This window comes from Balaenoptera ricei, chromosome 16 (assembly GCF_028023285.1).
Source record: "Balaenoptera ricei isolate mBalRic1 chromosome 16, mBalRic1.hap2, whole genome shotgun sequence".
NCBI lineage: Eukaryota > Metazoa > Chordata > Mammalia > Artiodactyla > Balaenopteridae > Balaenoptera > Balaenoptera ricei.
Window position 1 is genome coordinate 14,559,948 of NC_082654.1, and position 16,103 is coordinate 14,576,050.

Genomic DNA, 16,103 nt, shown 5'->3' on the forward strand with positions numbered 1-16,103 from the left:
GGGCCTCTGAACCGCTCACTCCCAAGTTTTTGGTCACCTTTGCTGCTTCCCTGCTTCATCACTGCTTGCAGAGGCCCCATCCCACCACTTCAGACCTAATAAGTAGCAATAGAAGTCAGAAGTTTTTACTGCCTTAAAGGCTGCTAAAAGGCTTCTGAAGAAATGAGTCAGTGTTTTCAGTCTTGTTTTCATTCCACGTCCCAAAGCTCATCCGGATCGGCCTCTGTGTTTGCTGCCTCCGGAGAGAGAGGCTAATTACTGGACAAAGCTGGGGATTAAGCTTCCCTCTTGCCCTTATGAAGGAACAGTCCCACTGGGACAGGGTTTAGGGCTTATTGGGAGAGTAGTGGAGAGAAAAGGTGTCTCCTCAGTACAGCCATTCCCCGTCCTTTTTGGATGAAGAGGAATGAAATGTACAGGGCTTTTCATCAAGCACCTTTGGCAATCACTAAGAGAACCTTGCAAGTCCCCCGCAGATGGGGTATCTTTTGCCATCTATCCAAGCAATAAGACATGACAAGCACTTTATTTCATCAGGGCTGCACACCTTGAATGCATTTCGTGGCAGAAGGCCAAAGTACAAATGACTTTAACTCTCACGAAATGCAATATTCTTTCACAAATGCATTAAAACCCTTGCACTGGCTTATTACTACTAAGAAATGAAAATTACTTGAAAACTAAGGAGGAAGAGAGGTTTCCTAAGACAGGGTCCTAGGGGTCAGGCACCTTGACAGCCAGTAAGAAGCTTCCATTTGCAAATAATGTTCAAAAGACACATCTTAATATAGTCAGCCTGGAAAAGGGCTCTGAAATCTGGAAGCAACTGGCTCTTCCTGTATTGCCAAAGGGCAAATGTTGAAGGACAGCCCTAGAAGGTTAGATCGTGTCAGCATATAGACCGTTACACCAGCCTTCTGGGTTTGGATGAATACTATTTTCTCATTTTCCTAAAAGATTACACAAGGTCTTGTGTGTTTATAAAAGAATTTTTAACACTTTTGGGTGAACTTGGCTTTTAAAAATTTGCCTTCGAGGATGAAGTCTCCAGGGTAACTGCAATCTGGCCCTTCTAAATCCTTCTCTTCCAGAGAGAGACACATTTGTAGATGATTAGAGAACTTCAGGTGGGAACTTTACTCTGCCTCTGGCTTTATGCCTTAAAATATGACCTAAGGCAAGCTATCATTTCCCAGAAATGAAATATGTCATATGTTACTATTAAAGTGAACCAGAAAAAGAGAATTCTATTACAATAATGGGTTTTGTTTTACAAAAAAGTAAATGTCAAATCCCCAAAGGAATAATACATATTTGATACTATTATTGGAACAGCAATACCAGTAACTGCATGAGGTACTTATATTTAGTACTGTTCCTATAGTAAAGGGATTTTATGTAAACCTTTCAGTAGAATTATTGTGTCAGAGGAAAATGATAAACAGCATCACTCATTATTCATGCAATCAGTATACATTTATTGGAGGTGACTGTGTGTCATTTATCATTCTAAATGCTGGGGATGCAAAAATAAAATGAATAGAACATCTTCCTGCCTTCAAGGAACTCACATTCCAGTTGAAGATACAGATATAGCAACCAACTACAATGCAATGTCACAACTGCTGTAATAAAGATTCCAACTGGTCCGTGAGAGTACACACTACAGAGAATGATTATTCGAACAGGAGTCCTTGCTATCCTTAGTGGCCTGTTAAAGCTGAGCTGGATCTTCACATATTCATCTATCAGGATGAAGTGTATATGAAGCAGATGGAACAGCATGGGCAAAGATGTTGCAGCAAAAAAAAAAAAAAAAAAATGCATGGCACGTTTAGGTAATAATGAGTGGTTTTGTGTAGCTACGGAGGTAAGCCTGTCAAACTGTCTAATGTCAAATACTTTGATAGACTAGTTTGAGTTAAAAAAAAAACCTTGAGTGATTTTTGAGCGGTATAATTTGACAAAATGAATGTATTTTGCATTATACTCTATAGGGCCAAGGCAATGAAAGTAGGAGACAAAATACTGCATGGAATAAAACTGTCATACTCACCATGACTCAACTGTTAACTTACAAAAATACACTTACATCAAGAAATGCAAGAAAATTGCTTACTTCATGTGCTTATGGGTGGATTGAACCTACTTTTGTAGCATTAAAACCAATTTCCCACTGAGAAAACATGTCACAGAGGATGGCATGAACCTTTCTAATTATTAACAATATTTGATATTTCAATGTCACCTTTCATCCCGAGATCAGTCCTGTACACATGGGAACAGATAAGCTCCAAGGAAACAGAGATAATACTAATACAGTAATTCACACTGCATTTCTATTGTCTATATTCCAAGGGCTTCCCAGCCGTGTATTTCTCTTACTTTTACTTTTAGAAGGTGGTGGATACAGTTGTAAAGAAAAGTTTTTTTGGTTTTGTTCTGTTTTTTGTTTTTTATTAGCTCCTACTACAAGAAATCTTAGCATGGAGTAAGGGCCACATCTTTCCATACACAGCTATCCTTGGGAGATCATTCCCCTTTCCTTAGCTTCTTTGCTTGCTGATCTCCTTCTGAGACACAGCAGTGGGTTGTGTTTTCATGGATTCTCCAACTTTCTCAAAAGATTAACATCATCATCATCATCATCATCACAACAACCTTAACTACTATTGCTGCTCCTTATAAAATACTCACTTTATGCCTGCCCTGTTCTAGTATTTGAGGAACTTTAGAAATACACCACATTAACTAATTTCACACCAACATTATAGAGTAGTGCTGTTCAACAGAACTTTCTGTGATGATGGTAATGTTCTATATCTGTGCTGTCCAATATTGTATCCACTAGCCACAGGGAGCTATTGAGCACTTGAAATGTAGCTAGTGCTACTGAAGAATTGCATTTTTCTTTTATTTAATTTTCATTGAAATAGCCTCATGGCTAGTGACTACTCCTACTCTATTGGACAACACAGTACATACTTCGTGGTTTATTAAAAAAAAAAGTCTGTTTTCATCATCAGTAAGAACTTAATGAAGACTAGTGTGAGTGAAGAGTTCAGAAATATCTTGAAGCTACAAATATTTTAAAAGAAGTCCCATATTTTACATTTGGAGAACTTTTATTCCACCCTTTCTGCTCGCTATTAACATTTTATTTAAAAGATGCCTGTGGAATGGTAGGAAAACATAGGATCATTTCTAAACAAAGAACACTTAAAAAAGATGCAGATGATGTCCTTAAATGAAATCTCATTGTCATCCAACCATCCCACATGGTCAGCAATGATAGGCTATAGGCCATCCACTGAAAATTGGGATTCCAATTACTGATTTTTCCAAAGGGAGACATTCAACCTCTGCTTATAAAAAGGAATGATGAAAGAGGATTTTATGTTTTGGGTGTCCATGGAGAAACAGACTTCAGATAAACTCTTAATTCACATTTCCGCACTTCTCTCACTAAAACCACCTCCCCAGGATTTCTCTAGTTTGTGTGTGAAAATATGGGAATAAACTTACTTGACGTGAATAAGCTGATTGGAAGACAATCACATTTCCGTTAGTCCACTCTGTAACTTAGACTGTTACCACTGCCAGAGAAAGAGAACTTAAGTAGCCCTTGGTTTGAACCATCTGCCGCGAAAATGTGACATATGTTTGCTTTGTTTACTCAACAACCAAGTGTAAACTGATACACTGAACAAGGAATCCGTGTGTGGTGTGACTACGTGTGTGTGTGTGTTCGCGCGCGTGAGGAAGGGGGTGCTTGATGAGGGCTTCAGTCTCCTCATACCTGCCCCCGAGGAACACGTGCACAGGAGCGCAGATCCATGGGACGTCCCCGGGGTTTGGGGCGCCAGTCGACGTGCAGACACACTCCAAACAAAGCGCCGCACGCAAGAGAGTGGCCGCCGCAGCAGCAAGGGGCGCGCCTGGCTGATGTCTAGTTGAATGGAGAGCTACCCAGCCCTCCCCTTTCCTCCACCCTTTCTCCCCGCTCTTACACCCCGGTTTCAAACTTCAACCAAAGCCCTTGCCCTTTTCAATTACCCCCAGCCCCACCCCTCGATCTTTTCTCTCCTCGGCAGCCCATTGTCTAGTACGATGGGTTTGCATATTTGACAGCTGGGCTCACCCACACTTGATTCAAGCTCTGTTTCCCTAAGAGATGAACTTAGACATCAGCAAAGATCCCCAATACAAGTCCTGAGCGGCCGGATGAGCTTGCCACTGCGGGCTGTTTCCCAGACCCCTCTCTGGACACAGTGTAGACTTCGGTGTCCCGGGCGCCCCCCGGCGTGTGTGGAGGGGAGCGTGTGTTCAGGGCGCGGTATGGGGGTCGGCAGCCCGGCTGAGAACGAGTGGTCCCAAGGATTGCGGTGAAGGGCTGTGCGTGTGTTGAACCTTTAAATTTATTATTATTTTAAAATTTACTTTTGAAACAGCCAAGATGGAGGTCAGTTTATAAATTTCCCAAAGCCAGGTCTGACGCGGTTTACATGCAGTGGGTCAGGGGTTCCGCTTTTGTCTCCTTGTACAAGCGCGAGGAGAGAGGTAAAGGCTGCGTGTGCATGTGTGAGTGTGAGCGCGTTGGCGTGGAGGATTGGGTGGGCGCATCCCGCGATCGCAGCTCCGAGGGCCTGGGTCTGAGTGTGTTTTTAACACGCCAAATTTTGAGTCACAGCCGCGAGTGACGTGGGGAAAAACTTTGTTCGGAAGAAGGGTCTAGTTTGATTGCGCTAGGACGAAGAAAGAAAGAGCCCTTGTGCATTGTGCCCTCGTGTGTGTGTGAGAGACAGAGAGGGAGAGACAGACACACAGAGAGAGAGAGAGAGAGAGAGACAGAGAGACAGAGAGACTAGCGGCGCTCGTGGCCGGCTGCAGAGCGCTGTGTGTCCTGTGCGCGCTGGCGGGATCCGGCCCCGGGTCCCACCGCCCGCGAGCGTGTGTATCTGCGGCGTCCCTGCCGGCGAGTATCAGAGGGGGCTGGCGGTGTGCTGCGGGGTGGCAGGGGCAGGGGCAGGCGGAGGGGCCTCTGGCAAAGAACTCTGGCCTCGGAACCCGCTGTCCGCCGCGCATCTCCCAATAAACAGTAACATCCCTAAAGGGCATCCGAGCCGGGGCTCTGCTGGGAAATCATCCTGGCCCAACTTGGTCTTCTGAGCTCTCGGAGATTACTGCATCTTTCTTCGTAGCGCAGAGACGTGAGCCTGGAAAGGGAAGGAGAGGGCGAGAACACCCCCCCAAATAAATAAATAAATAAACTGGCTTCTCGCCGCAGCTGGAAACGGTCGATTGAGCCCAGGTTGGTGGCATTTGGAGAGAGTTTTCTCATTCTGTCGGCTTGGGAACCCGTCGCCGCTCCCCCACTCCCCTCTACCCCTCTTGTAGGCGCCCCTCAACTTTGGGGCCCAGGGGCGTGCGCGGCGCGGGGCTGCACCTGCCCTGGCGCTCCGGGGCTGCGGGCCCGTGCGCTCGGCCTGGGTGGCAGCGTTGATACGCCGGACGCCAGGGAGCCGGGCTAGTGTGTGCGCGGCGCGGACGCCAGGGAGCAAGCAGAGGACCGAGCGGCGGGTAGGGGCGCAGGAGCCGGGTTTCGGCCCCAACCGGGACGTCGGTTCCCCCTCTCCAGGCTGCTTCGGAACGGAGGCGAGCCCGGGGAGGAGGAGATACAGCGACGGGGGGCAGCGATTGGTGGTTTGGGTGGGGAGGGCTGGCTGAGCGAGCGAGCTGGCGCGACGAGGGGGGTGGCGAACTTCCCGGGAGAAGGGGCTTTTTCCGCGAGAGAGAGCTGCCGCCGCCGAGTGCTTCGACTCCAGGCAGCGGCCGGCTCCGCTCGCCCCGCTCGGAAAGTAACGTTATTTATTTATTTGCTTGCGTTCAGCCTGTTGGGTTGGACCCAATAGACACCCCCTTGGACTTCGGGAGCCCGCCTCCGACCTCTCCAGCCTCCACCCTGCCCGTGCAGGCGGCTCCCCGGAATACACGCACATGCACCCCCGGCACCCCCTCCCCGCGCCCCGACCCGGGCAGGGGGTGGGCCCTCACCCGGGCGCTAAAAAGTCCCCCTAGGCGGGAGCAGGGGAGGGCAGAGGGGCGGGGGAGGCTCCAGCACTCTCCGCTCTCGTTTCAAAGCGCGCTCTCCCTTCCAGGTTGGGTCGGACCTGAACCCCTAAAAGCGGAACCGCCTCCCGCCCTCTCGCCAGCAGCCCGCCCGGAGCTGAGTCGCCGGCGGCGGTGGCGGCGGACGGACCGGGGAGTTTCCTCTCGCATTGGATGGAGCTGAACTTTGGGCGGCCAGAGCAGCGCGGCCGTCCGGGGAGCGCTGCATGCTGAGCTCCCTCGGCGAGACCCAGCGGCAGCTCTGGATTTTCGGGGGGGCGGGGACCAGCTGCGCGCCGGCACCATGTTCTTGGCGACCCTGTACTTCGTACTGCCGCTTCTGGGTAAGTCGAGGCCGCCGCTAGCTTTCTTATCCGCTGAGTCTTCTTGGAGAGTACTAGAGGCAACCCCCCAGACCCCCCCCCAAAAAAATTGCGGCGCGGGCGCGGTGGGTGTGGGACGGCGAAGTTTCGTTTTGGGGAAGGGGATCCTGAATCCTCAGCACCCCGGGCTTGGGAGTGGGGCAGGGGCCCCGCGGCACTTGCCCGCAGCTTTTCTTCCTTGGTTTTTGTTTCCTACGTTTTTAATGACCTAGCCTGGCGGGAAATTAAAGCGTCCGAGCCCTCCAGCCCCAAGCCCGACGCCCCTTGCAAGTTCCGGGGAGCTTGCGGAGGCGCGGGGGTCAGGTGGGGTGTGGGCGAGCACCGGGCCAGGAGAGCAAACTTGGAAGGGAAAACTTTTCCCGGAATAGCATCTCGGTGCTCCCCGCCGGGCGGGCCGGGTATCAGGGCTCGCCCTCTCCGCGTGCAACTCCCAGCCCGCCGCCGTTCTCCCCTGCCGACAGCCCCCGGGCTTCAGTCGGGCCGGGCCGAGAGAGTGGCTGGAGCCGGGGACGGCGGGAGGGCGGCCCTGGAGGCCGAGCAGCCGCTGAGGCTGGTCGGTCCCGGGGCGGCAGGGCCTGCACGCGCGGTGGGCAGCGTTGGCTCGCGGGCAAACCGCGAAAAGCCCGCAAAGCCTCGGGGCGCCCCGGGGGTTGGGTGGGGGGGAGACTAGCGGCAGGAGGTGCCCGGGCGGTAAGATGGACTCCCAGGCGTAGGGGGGCGGACGCGCTCCGGCAGCCGGGAGCCGCAGAAGGCTGCTCGCGCGCGCGTCCTCCGCCGCGGCTGGCGCATCGCGCCCCAGCCCAGCCGCACTCACGCTCCCTCCCCTCCCCCCGCAGACGTGCTCCTGTCGGCCGAGGTCAGCGGCGGGGACCGCTTGGACTGCGTGAAAGCCAGCGATCAGTGCTTGAAGGAGCAGAGCTGCAGCACCAAGTACCGCACGCTCAGGCAGTGCGTGGCGGGCAAGGAGACCAACTTCAGCTTGACATCGGGCCTGGAGGCCAAGGACGAGTGCCGCAGCGCCATGGAGGCCCTCAAACAGAAGTCGCTTTACAACTGCCGCTGCAAGCGGGGTATGAAGAAGGAGAAGAACTGTCTGCGCATCTACTGGAGCATGTACCAGAGCCTGCAGGGTACGCGACCGTCTTCTGCCCCCCTCCCCCAGCCCCTGAAGGCAGGCGGGTCCCTAGGCCCGGGGTCGGCTGACCTCATCCTCCACTCACTTCTCCCCAGCTGCAGAATGAGAACCTTTCATTGGGCCTCAGGGACGTGGGCAGCTGGTGTTTGCTGCCGGCCTGGTTGTTGGAAAACCCGTGAGGGGGTGAAGGGACATCCCAGGGACCCCGCTGACCTCTTTGAAACTTGGTCAGAACATCAGAGTAGGAATCCGTTTAAGGCCACGCCAAGGAACCTGCAACTTCTCTCCAAAGAGGAGAGCTGGCTTCACAGAATAATCCAATGGCTTGCACTGCATCTTGCCTGGAGTTTCCCCCTCTCTTCTTTCCTTCTATCTATACTGACATAAGATAAAGAATTGAGAATGAAAGGTCCAGTGGAATCTATTCTATCTTTATCCCCCTCAAACCTGATCAAAGGCAGACATGGGGAAAAAAAATTTTGTCATCTTAGATTAACTGAGTCTTAAACCAGCTGGTGTAGTTCAGCCTTGGTTAATGCAGAAGTGGCTGAGAGAGGGAAAGGTCTCCTTGTCACAGCCATCCATTACAATGGCAATTTTTTGGTCCTTGTGTGCCAGAGGTGGCTCATGTTTATATAAATCTAACACAAACATTCAGTGCATTCATTCTCCACTGAGTCTCATGCTGAAAATTTGTAATATACAGATTTGACCTCTCAGCTGCCACTTCCTCCAGAACCTATTAATGAAAACCTGTTTCAGAGACTTGAGTGTTTAATAGCCAGGGTACCTGCTTTCTGACTGCATGCCACTTTTTGGGAGTAAGAAAAAGGGCCAGCTTTTGGGCCATCTTTCTTCTGTTGGCTCCTGGAGGCAAGCTGGGCTTGTGATGTCACTGGTTCCTTCCTCTCTGATTTCATTCCTTTGCAAAGAGTGGGAGAGTTTTCTGGCAAGATCAGGCTGGGTTGCTCTCCAATGTTTTCATGGCACTATGGGGAGAGCAAGGACAACAGAGGCAGAGGGAATGAAAAGAAATAACCAGAGCCAAATAGATGCATTTGAAATCTTTGAAAGTTTCAGCATCTTTTTGTTACACAATCATAACATAATTAGAATTCAGATTCAGTAACAAAAACTGACTGAAATATGTCTATTTTCCAGATCTGAGCCCAATCTTTCTGTTGTTTTTAGGAAATGATCTGCTTGAAGATTCCCCATATGAACCAGTTAACAGCAGATTGTCTGATATATTCCGGGTAGTCCCATTCATACCAGGTAAGCAGATTTATACTTCCACTCTGATGCCTTTGCCTGCTTGAAATCCATTGGCTTACATTCTCTTTGGCTCTCAAGTAGTGTATAAGTAGATAGTTGAATGGCACAGTGTTTCTGGGAAATTAGAAATAGGATGATGATAATGAAGAGGCAGAATGCCTAGAGATGATTGTGTGACTTGAAAGTAATTCTAAATGAAGTAATGTTGTGTGGTGGTTTGAGAGAGGTTGGAAGGGGGTGACTTTGTTGAATTTTTTTTTCTGCATTAAAATATGATTGGCCAACTCTTGCAAAGGGAGTGCCACTTCTGTCTGTAGGTGGCAATCGTATTCCCTTCTTGCTGCATACTGTACACAGTGCCTCCCTGGAAATGGGATCTGTTTAAATGATGCCACTTTACTTTACGAGACACCTGAAGATAATCTTAGATTGTTGAAGAATTTTGGATGGACTCACTTGTCTGCTTTTGATTTAAAAGATTAAGCTCAACCATTTGTTAACAGTTTTTTTGTGTCTAATTTTTCCTGAGCAAGTGTGTGCATATACAGGAGAATGTATTACTGCCCTTTCAAAAGTGGTCTCAATTCCCATAGTCTGTTTTGTCTCTCTTTGCAAATCTACATATGGTTTGGAAGTGACCTTAGTTTTCGAATTAAGTTTTTCATAACATCTGCATTCAGACAGCCCCATAAATAATGAGTAAGGCAGTGATTTCCCTTAATGACATACAGATTCCAGACTGATGTTGTCTTTTTTTGTTTACAGTTAAGACTTTTTCTCAAGTGTATATAGCCATCACAAATTGTATGTTTCTTGGTGGTTAAACATGGTGGTTCACGTTGAATTTGTTTCTGTGAGTTGGTGGTTTGGTAGTGGGAGAGTGTTCTGGTGTTCTAAATGTTTTATGTTTTCCTGCAGAAAGACATAGAACCAAGGAAGTGTGTAAATACTGAAATTATGTGTGGGTGTATTATACACACATTCATTCATTCGTTCATTCACGGACATCCATTCTACATACATTCTTGCCTTCGGGATTTTGGCAGTGAGCCAGACAGATGTCATATCTGCCCTCGTGAATCTTAGAGGCAGCCAGCAATTGACATTTATTAAGCTCTTATTATATGCCAGCTACTGTTTAAGATCTCTTCATCGTTAACTTATGTAGTCATCATCAAGTGCGTCTTAGATATTGTTATTTCCATTTTACAGATGAGATGATTCAGGCAGGGTGAACTTAGGAAATCAGCCCAAGATCACAGAGCTCCTAATTGGTAGAACGAGAATTTAAACGTATATTTGTTTGCAAGATTTTGTAACATCTGCCCCTTGCTACCCAGAATGTGGTCCTCAGACCAGCAGCACGGACATCACCTGGGAGTTTGTTAGAAGTGTGGAATCTCAGGCTGCATCCCAGAGCTACTGAATGAGAATTTGCATTTTAAGAAGATCCCTGGGCTGGGTGCTTCATAGGCACATGAAGCTTGAGAAGCACTCCTCTATATTATGCTTTTGGTTCAGAGGAAAAGTGTGTGTGTGTGGTCTGTTTCAGGATAAAATATAAGGGGGCAAGTTTAATATCAGAGGCGTTCATGTATTATCCTGAATAATGCTGATAACTTCCACCGCAAATCACTATTAATGCTCTCTGTCCCTTTGGCCCAGCCAGGACAGTGGCTGAAGGCAGTGAAGCGGGGACGCACAGACAAGAGTATATGACCATCCGAGCTCTCATGGGAGCAGGTCAGTAGGAACTAGGATGGGGTGCCAGAAGCCCACCTGGCCTTCCTAGCACCGTGAGGGGCAGTGCCTCTTGCTGACTGCCTGCTCCACGGAAGCATTACTCCTCAGTCTTTGTACTGATGCCTGGACGGATACGAACCTCCCCAGGGACCATGAGAGTGAGGAAGTAGGTAAGGAGGAAGGTTCATTTGGGTTTTAATTTCAAAACTGTTATGAGCTATAGGGCTGCAATAGACTCATTTCCCTCTCTCTGGGTCTCTCTTTTCTTGGTATAATGAGGCCATTGGAGTAAAAATCTCCAGTCCTAACAGCCCATGATTCTGAGGGAAGATTGAGGACACCTTCGGAATCCCTCCTCTGTGCTCCTACATTTGTTCTTTTCAATCCTTGCTTTCATTCTCCACTTAACGTGACTTGGTCATTCTCAGATACCACTGGCTTGTCTGGATTTCTTTGATGAGTGTCAGAAATTCTTCCGCACGGACCAAGTCCTCCCTCATTCACTTTTTTGGATCCCTCTCTCAAACTGGTGTCTTTTCATAGCAAATATGATCCTCAGTTTGTGAGACCCAGCCTACCGAGGTCCCAGAAGCCGTAATGAATGACTCAGAGCCAGGAAGGTCTTGTCTAGAGCTACATTTTATATCTCAAGGGCGTTGGATTTAGGTTCCAGCTGTAATGAGCTTTGACCTCTGAGAGTGACTGTGTTCCTTAAGTGGCTATAGGAAAGCCAAATGGAGCCTTGAGAGGTTTTAAGTCATTGAGTAATGCGTATTATCCAGTTTGGCATTTGTAGGATGGAGAGGGACAGAGGATCAGGATGATGAGTGTTGCTGTTGATGAGAATCTCTCTGTCTTGAGAGTCTCTCTGAGGAATCCAGGACAACAGGGCCTTTGCCTTTTACAGATGGGGTAGTAATCAGAGTTTCCATATTTGGATTTCTCTGCCCAAGGAGAAGAGGATGTTTATCCACATACACTAAGTGTGAGCTGAATCCTCTCACCGAACAAGACATGTTTGACGTTCTTGAGTTTCCATTTTCTTTGGACTCTTCAAACCCACAGCCATCTTTGCCATTGTTTACTTGATCACCAGTTAAAAGGCCATATTGAGGTATTATCCATGGCGGGAACAGGGAAGGGAACAAAAATAAGGTAGAATCTAAAAACTGTCATCTGAGGCCTGAGCTCCAGAAGGGAAATAAAGCAGCCTAGTCTGGTGAGAATTGCAGTGGGAGGTCGGAGGGATTATTCTCCTGGAAACGCAACAGCAGAAGCGGAAGCGTTGGCCTCTAAGGCACTTTGAAGGGCTCTAGGAAGTGCCTTTTCTGTGAGTGGATGCTGGTGTGGTTTTTAGGGGTCTCACCAGGCAGTGAGCTAGAGGACCCAAAGGAAAAAGTGAGCCAGTGCAAGAGGACGTCGGAGGAGAGGAGAGAACAGGGAAAGTGTCTTGGGAGCCAAGAGGGCAGAGCTCTGTGGGCGCTCAGAGGCTCAGAGGATGGAGCGATCAGGTGGTGTTTCACATCTGTGTCTCTCAGCCACAACTCTGCTCTTGAACCTCCATTCTGCCTCACCTTTTCTTCTTCACAAACGTTCAAGAAGCAGCAAGAAATAGTGATTTGAAAGGAAGATGAGAGCCTGTTTGCAATGTTTTTGGACTCTCTGGAGGGGGAGAACAAATTTGGAAAGTGCAATGGGTGCAGAGAAAAGCCTGAAGATGGAGGACCAGAGGGAGGATGTAGGCCCTCTATGGCAGCGAGAGATTAAAAAAAGGGCTCCAATGTTTAAAAGTATTGATTGGGAGGTTAGATTTTGTAGAGAAGAATCAAGAAATGCCAGACCGTCCTCAAATGTAATCAAAGTTGATGGTATTGTAAACAAGAGTCAAGTGGAGAGATCATGGGGAAAGAGTGATGCTGGGATTTTTTTTTTTTTTTTTAACATCTTTATTGGTCCTGATGCCGGGATTTGAACATCCTAAATCTGATTTGGTGAACGACAAAGTTCTAGGTCTCTGGCTTTGCCACCATTTCCCTACCAAGTCCCAGGAGTGGCTTAGACCTTCCCGGGAAGCCTTAGGATCTTGAGATTGGTCCCCAAGTAATTGGAAATGGCTTGCCCAGAATCAGATGCCCCTAAACTCTCTGTTGAGTCTGTCCCCTTTTTGAATGATGCTATCAATAATAAGCCATGTTTAGTATTTCTGTTTTAATGTACCATCATATATGTGTAACTATTAAACAAAAACTTTCTTAAAATTTTTTTATGTTGAAGAAGAGCCTGATAAGATCATCTTCTGTCTTGTCAAATCATGATAAGAGAGAAGGGCTTGTAAATACCAGCTGCTAGGGGTATATGGTGGTCCTCTCCTTTCCACTCAGCTCTCTAATCATGTTGTCACTATATTTGAGAACTCCTATAAGTTCTTTTTTATCTATCCTGGCATATGGTAAATTCCTTTGTAGGCTAGCTTGGCCCTGCCCTTCCTCTCTAAGCCACATCACCTCTCCAGTCAAGCTCACTGAGCAATCCATTCCCAGATATTTCATGTGCGTTCACTTTCCCATGCCTTGACACTTGGCTTTGCCTTTGTTTGGGAGGTTTCTATTAGTTCTTCAAGATCAAGATCAGGTTTCATCTCTGAGGGCCATGCTGGAATTCCCCCAGACAGGCACTTCCACTCAGGACTCTCTCATGCTGCAATTCACTCTTGCCTTTATGATAGCTGTTAATCACAGACTATCGAGAGGACTTATTTATGTGTCTGTCTTTCCCACTGGAAAGTCGGGGGTTTGCTTGTAATGGCGGGTGTTTGCTCAGCACCGAGCATCTTTCCTGGTTCTGAGCAGGCGTCTCATTAACCATGAGTGGTTGAATATCAGAGAAAGGACTTAGAGATCGTCTAATCCTCTGCTTTTACAGAATTGAAGTTCAAAGAGGGGAAGCAATTTGGCCAGGGCCACACTGCTTGAGGGTCACCTTCAGAACCTTTACTTGGCACTGCCTTTGGGGAGATCAGTGTCGGCCTCTTTCTCTTCTGCATACTCTCTGGACAAACCTCATCCATCTCTGGGACCTCAGCTACCATGTACAATGATGACTCAGAGCTCCCTTCCTACTCCATCCTCTCCTGAGCTCTAAACCAGCATTTCCAGCTGAATCCTGGATGATTCCATCTGGATGTATCTCAGTTACTTCAAACTCAGCACATCCAAAAAGGATCTCATCATCCCTCCCATTTTCTCCTTACATCCTTCTCTTCCTGAGTCTCCTGTCTTATATAATGGCATTATCTGCCTAACTCATAAGCTTTGGAATCATCTCCAGCATCTCCTCTACCCTCCTCATTCCTTCCACTGGACCCATCACTAAGTCCTGCTGAAATTGCCTGCTGTCTTTTGGATTGCTCTTCTCTCTCCATTCCCTTAATCTACCCACCTTATCTTTTACTTGAACTTTGCAATGGCCTTCTTACTGGCCCCACCCTTGTGTCTAGTCTCTCCCGGTCCAACCTGGCCACCCATTGCCAGATATTACCTTAACACCTTGGTGACTTCCAGGAATGATCTGGTTTCAGTCTGCCTTCATAGATTCTTCTATTAATCGACCTTCTATCTCACCCCAGCGACCCCATGTCTAAACAACCCAGGTTGACCGGCTGCTGTCCCACCAGTGCTCTGGGCAGCTTCATGCCTCTTCATCTTTGTACGTGACGATGAAAGAACATGTGCTCTGGAATTCCACTCACCTGGGTGCATCCCCAGCTCTGCCGCTTACTTTGTCCTGGGCAGCTCGTTTGATCTCATTGTACCTCAGACTTCTTGGATGTAAGATGAGATGATGATAATGCCTCCCTTACAGGTTCTTGGGAATTAATAAGGCTATATGTAAAATGCCTTGCTTAGTGCCTGAACTATAATTGGTCCTCAATAAATCTCAGTCATTCTTAATGCTGTACCAAGGCCGTGTTAGCTCTTGGCTCAGTCCTGACTCCAAGAGTGGGACTCTTTTTCCGCAGACCGTATTCCGGGATCAGGGAACAAGGATCCTATGTCTTGAAAAGGATAGCAACCCCAAGCCTTCAGGAAGGCTGCTCGTAAACCAGCTTGGACAAGAAATAAGAAATCTGTCCAATATATAAAGGGCCCTGGAGGAAGGCCTATCTCTTAATAACCCAGTTTGAGTCTTAAATCCCCTTTGGGGAAGGTCTTCCTTTTTCCTGCTCTGAATCCCCCTGTTCCTCTGGGACCCTATCCTTCCTTAAGCTCTTTGGTTGGAGGCGAGTTTGCTGCAGCTGGCTATCACCCGGGGTGGGAGCTCTTCCTGTGCTTAAGGATTCTTGTGATCAGCCTGCCCTTCTCAGCTTGACTGATTCCCATTCTTCTAACCTCTCCCCATAAATCTTCTTTGCAACGCCCCTCATAGCAGGAAGAATTACTGCTCCCTGAGAAGGGCAGGCCTCAAAGCTGGGAGAGGCTTCCGTCTCTACAGGCTCTGCTAAGTACACTTACATTTCACTTTCACACACCACTACTTTTGGCTTTTATCCTCTCGCTCTCCAGCCCTTCAGCGACCCATTTTTATTGTACAACAATAAGAAATTACAAACAGATAGAGAAGGAAAGCAAATTTAAACCACTCATAGTCTCTGCTCTCAAAGATAACCACTGTAAACATCTGATACAAGCCTTTTCAGGTTTTTTTCCTATATATATATATACACACATATATGAATATATATGTGTGTGTGTGTGTATACACATATATATTTATCTTTTTTTTTTCCTTTTTTACAAAAATGGAGTCGTAGTCTACACATGCTTTCTTTTTTTCTTTTTTATAAATTTATTTGTTTGTTTGTTTATTTATTTATTTATTTATTTTTGGCTGCGTTGGGTCTTCGTTGCTGTGCGCAGGCTTTCTCTAGTTGCGGCGAGCGGGGGCTACTCTTCGTTGCGGTTCACGGGCTTCTCATTGCGGTGGCCTCTCCTACACATGCTTTCTTCTTACCTGCCGTATGACCTGAGGAATCTGTGTCTTCTTGTGTCACTGGCCACTTCCTAAAGGCAAATTTTATTATTTAGATTAACTGTCAACCTCAAGTTGACAGTTTCATGAGTAAAGTTTCATGAATAAAGCGTCAGGTCATTCCACTGTCTAGATACTTCTGGCAAAGGCTGGAATGTTCCAGTGCAGGCTGTGAACTTAGAGACAGTGAAATGTTTTGCGTAGAGTTACTGTAGGTCCCGTTACTGGAAGAGGGGAGATAAAACATCAGTGAGTGACAAGTAATTGCATGAACTGAAGATTGTTACAAGGTGCAAAATTATTTATAGTTAATATGTCTGTCCTCATTCCTTTTCCTTAGTCCTCTGAAGTATTTCTTTCTGCCATCTCTTAATTTTTCTGCTGTCAAAGCTTATTCTTTCCAAAGGATGTCCATTTTTGTTCTTTGGGAT

The 16,103-nt window shown here is 47.5% G+C and overlaps 1 protein-coding gene across 3 annotated transcripts in view; it reads left to right on the forward strand.

Moving 5' to 3' along the window:
* Positions 1-5,248: 5,248 nt before the first annotated feature.
* GFRA1 (GDNF family receptor alpha 1) overlaps positions 5,249-16,103 on the forward strand; it is a 226,875-nt gene continuing 216,020 nt past the window's right edge. Inside the window, exons 1-4 of one of the 3 annotated variants that reach the window (XM_059899712.1) lie at positions 5,249-5,311; positions 6,159-6,452; positions 7,328-7,621; positions 8,818-8,901. In XM_059899712.1, the coding sequence (XP_059755695.1) occupies positions 6,413-6,452; positions 7,328-7,621; positions 8,818-8,901 (418 nt within the window). In that variant the 5' untranslated portion in view covers positions 5,249-5,311; positions 6,159-6,412. Of the gene's footprint in view, positions 5,312-5,791; positions 5,859-5,940; positions 6,453-7,327; positions 7,622-8,817; positions 8,902-16,103 lie in introns of those variants that run through there. The other 2 variants (XM_059899710.1, XM_059899711.1) reach the window with 2 other exon arrangements.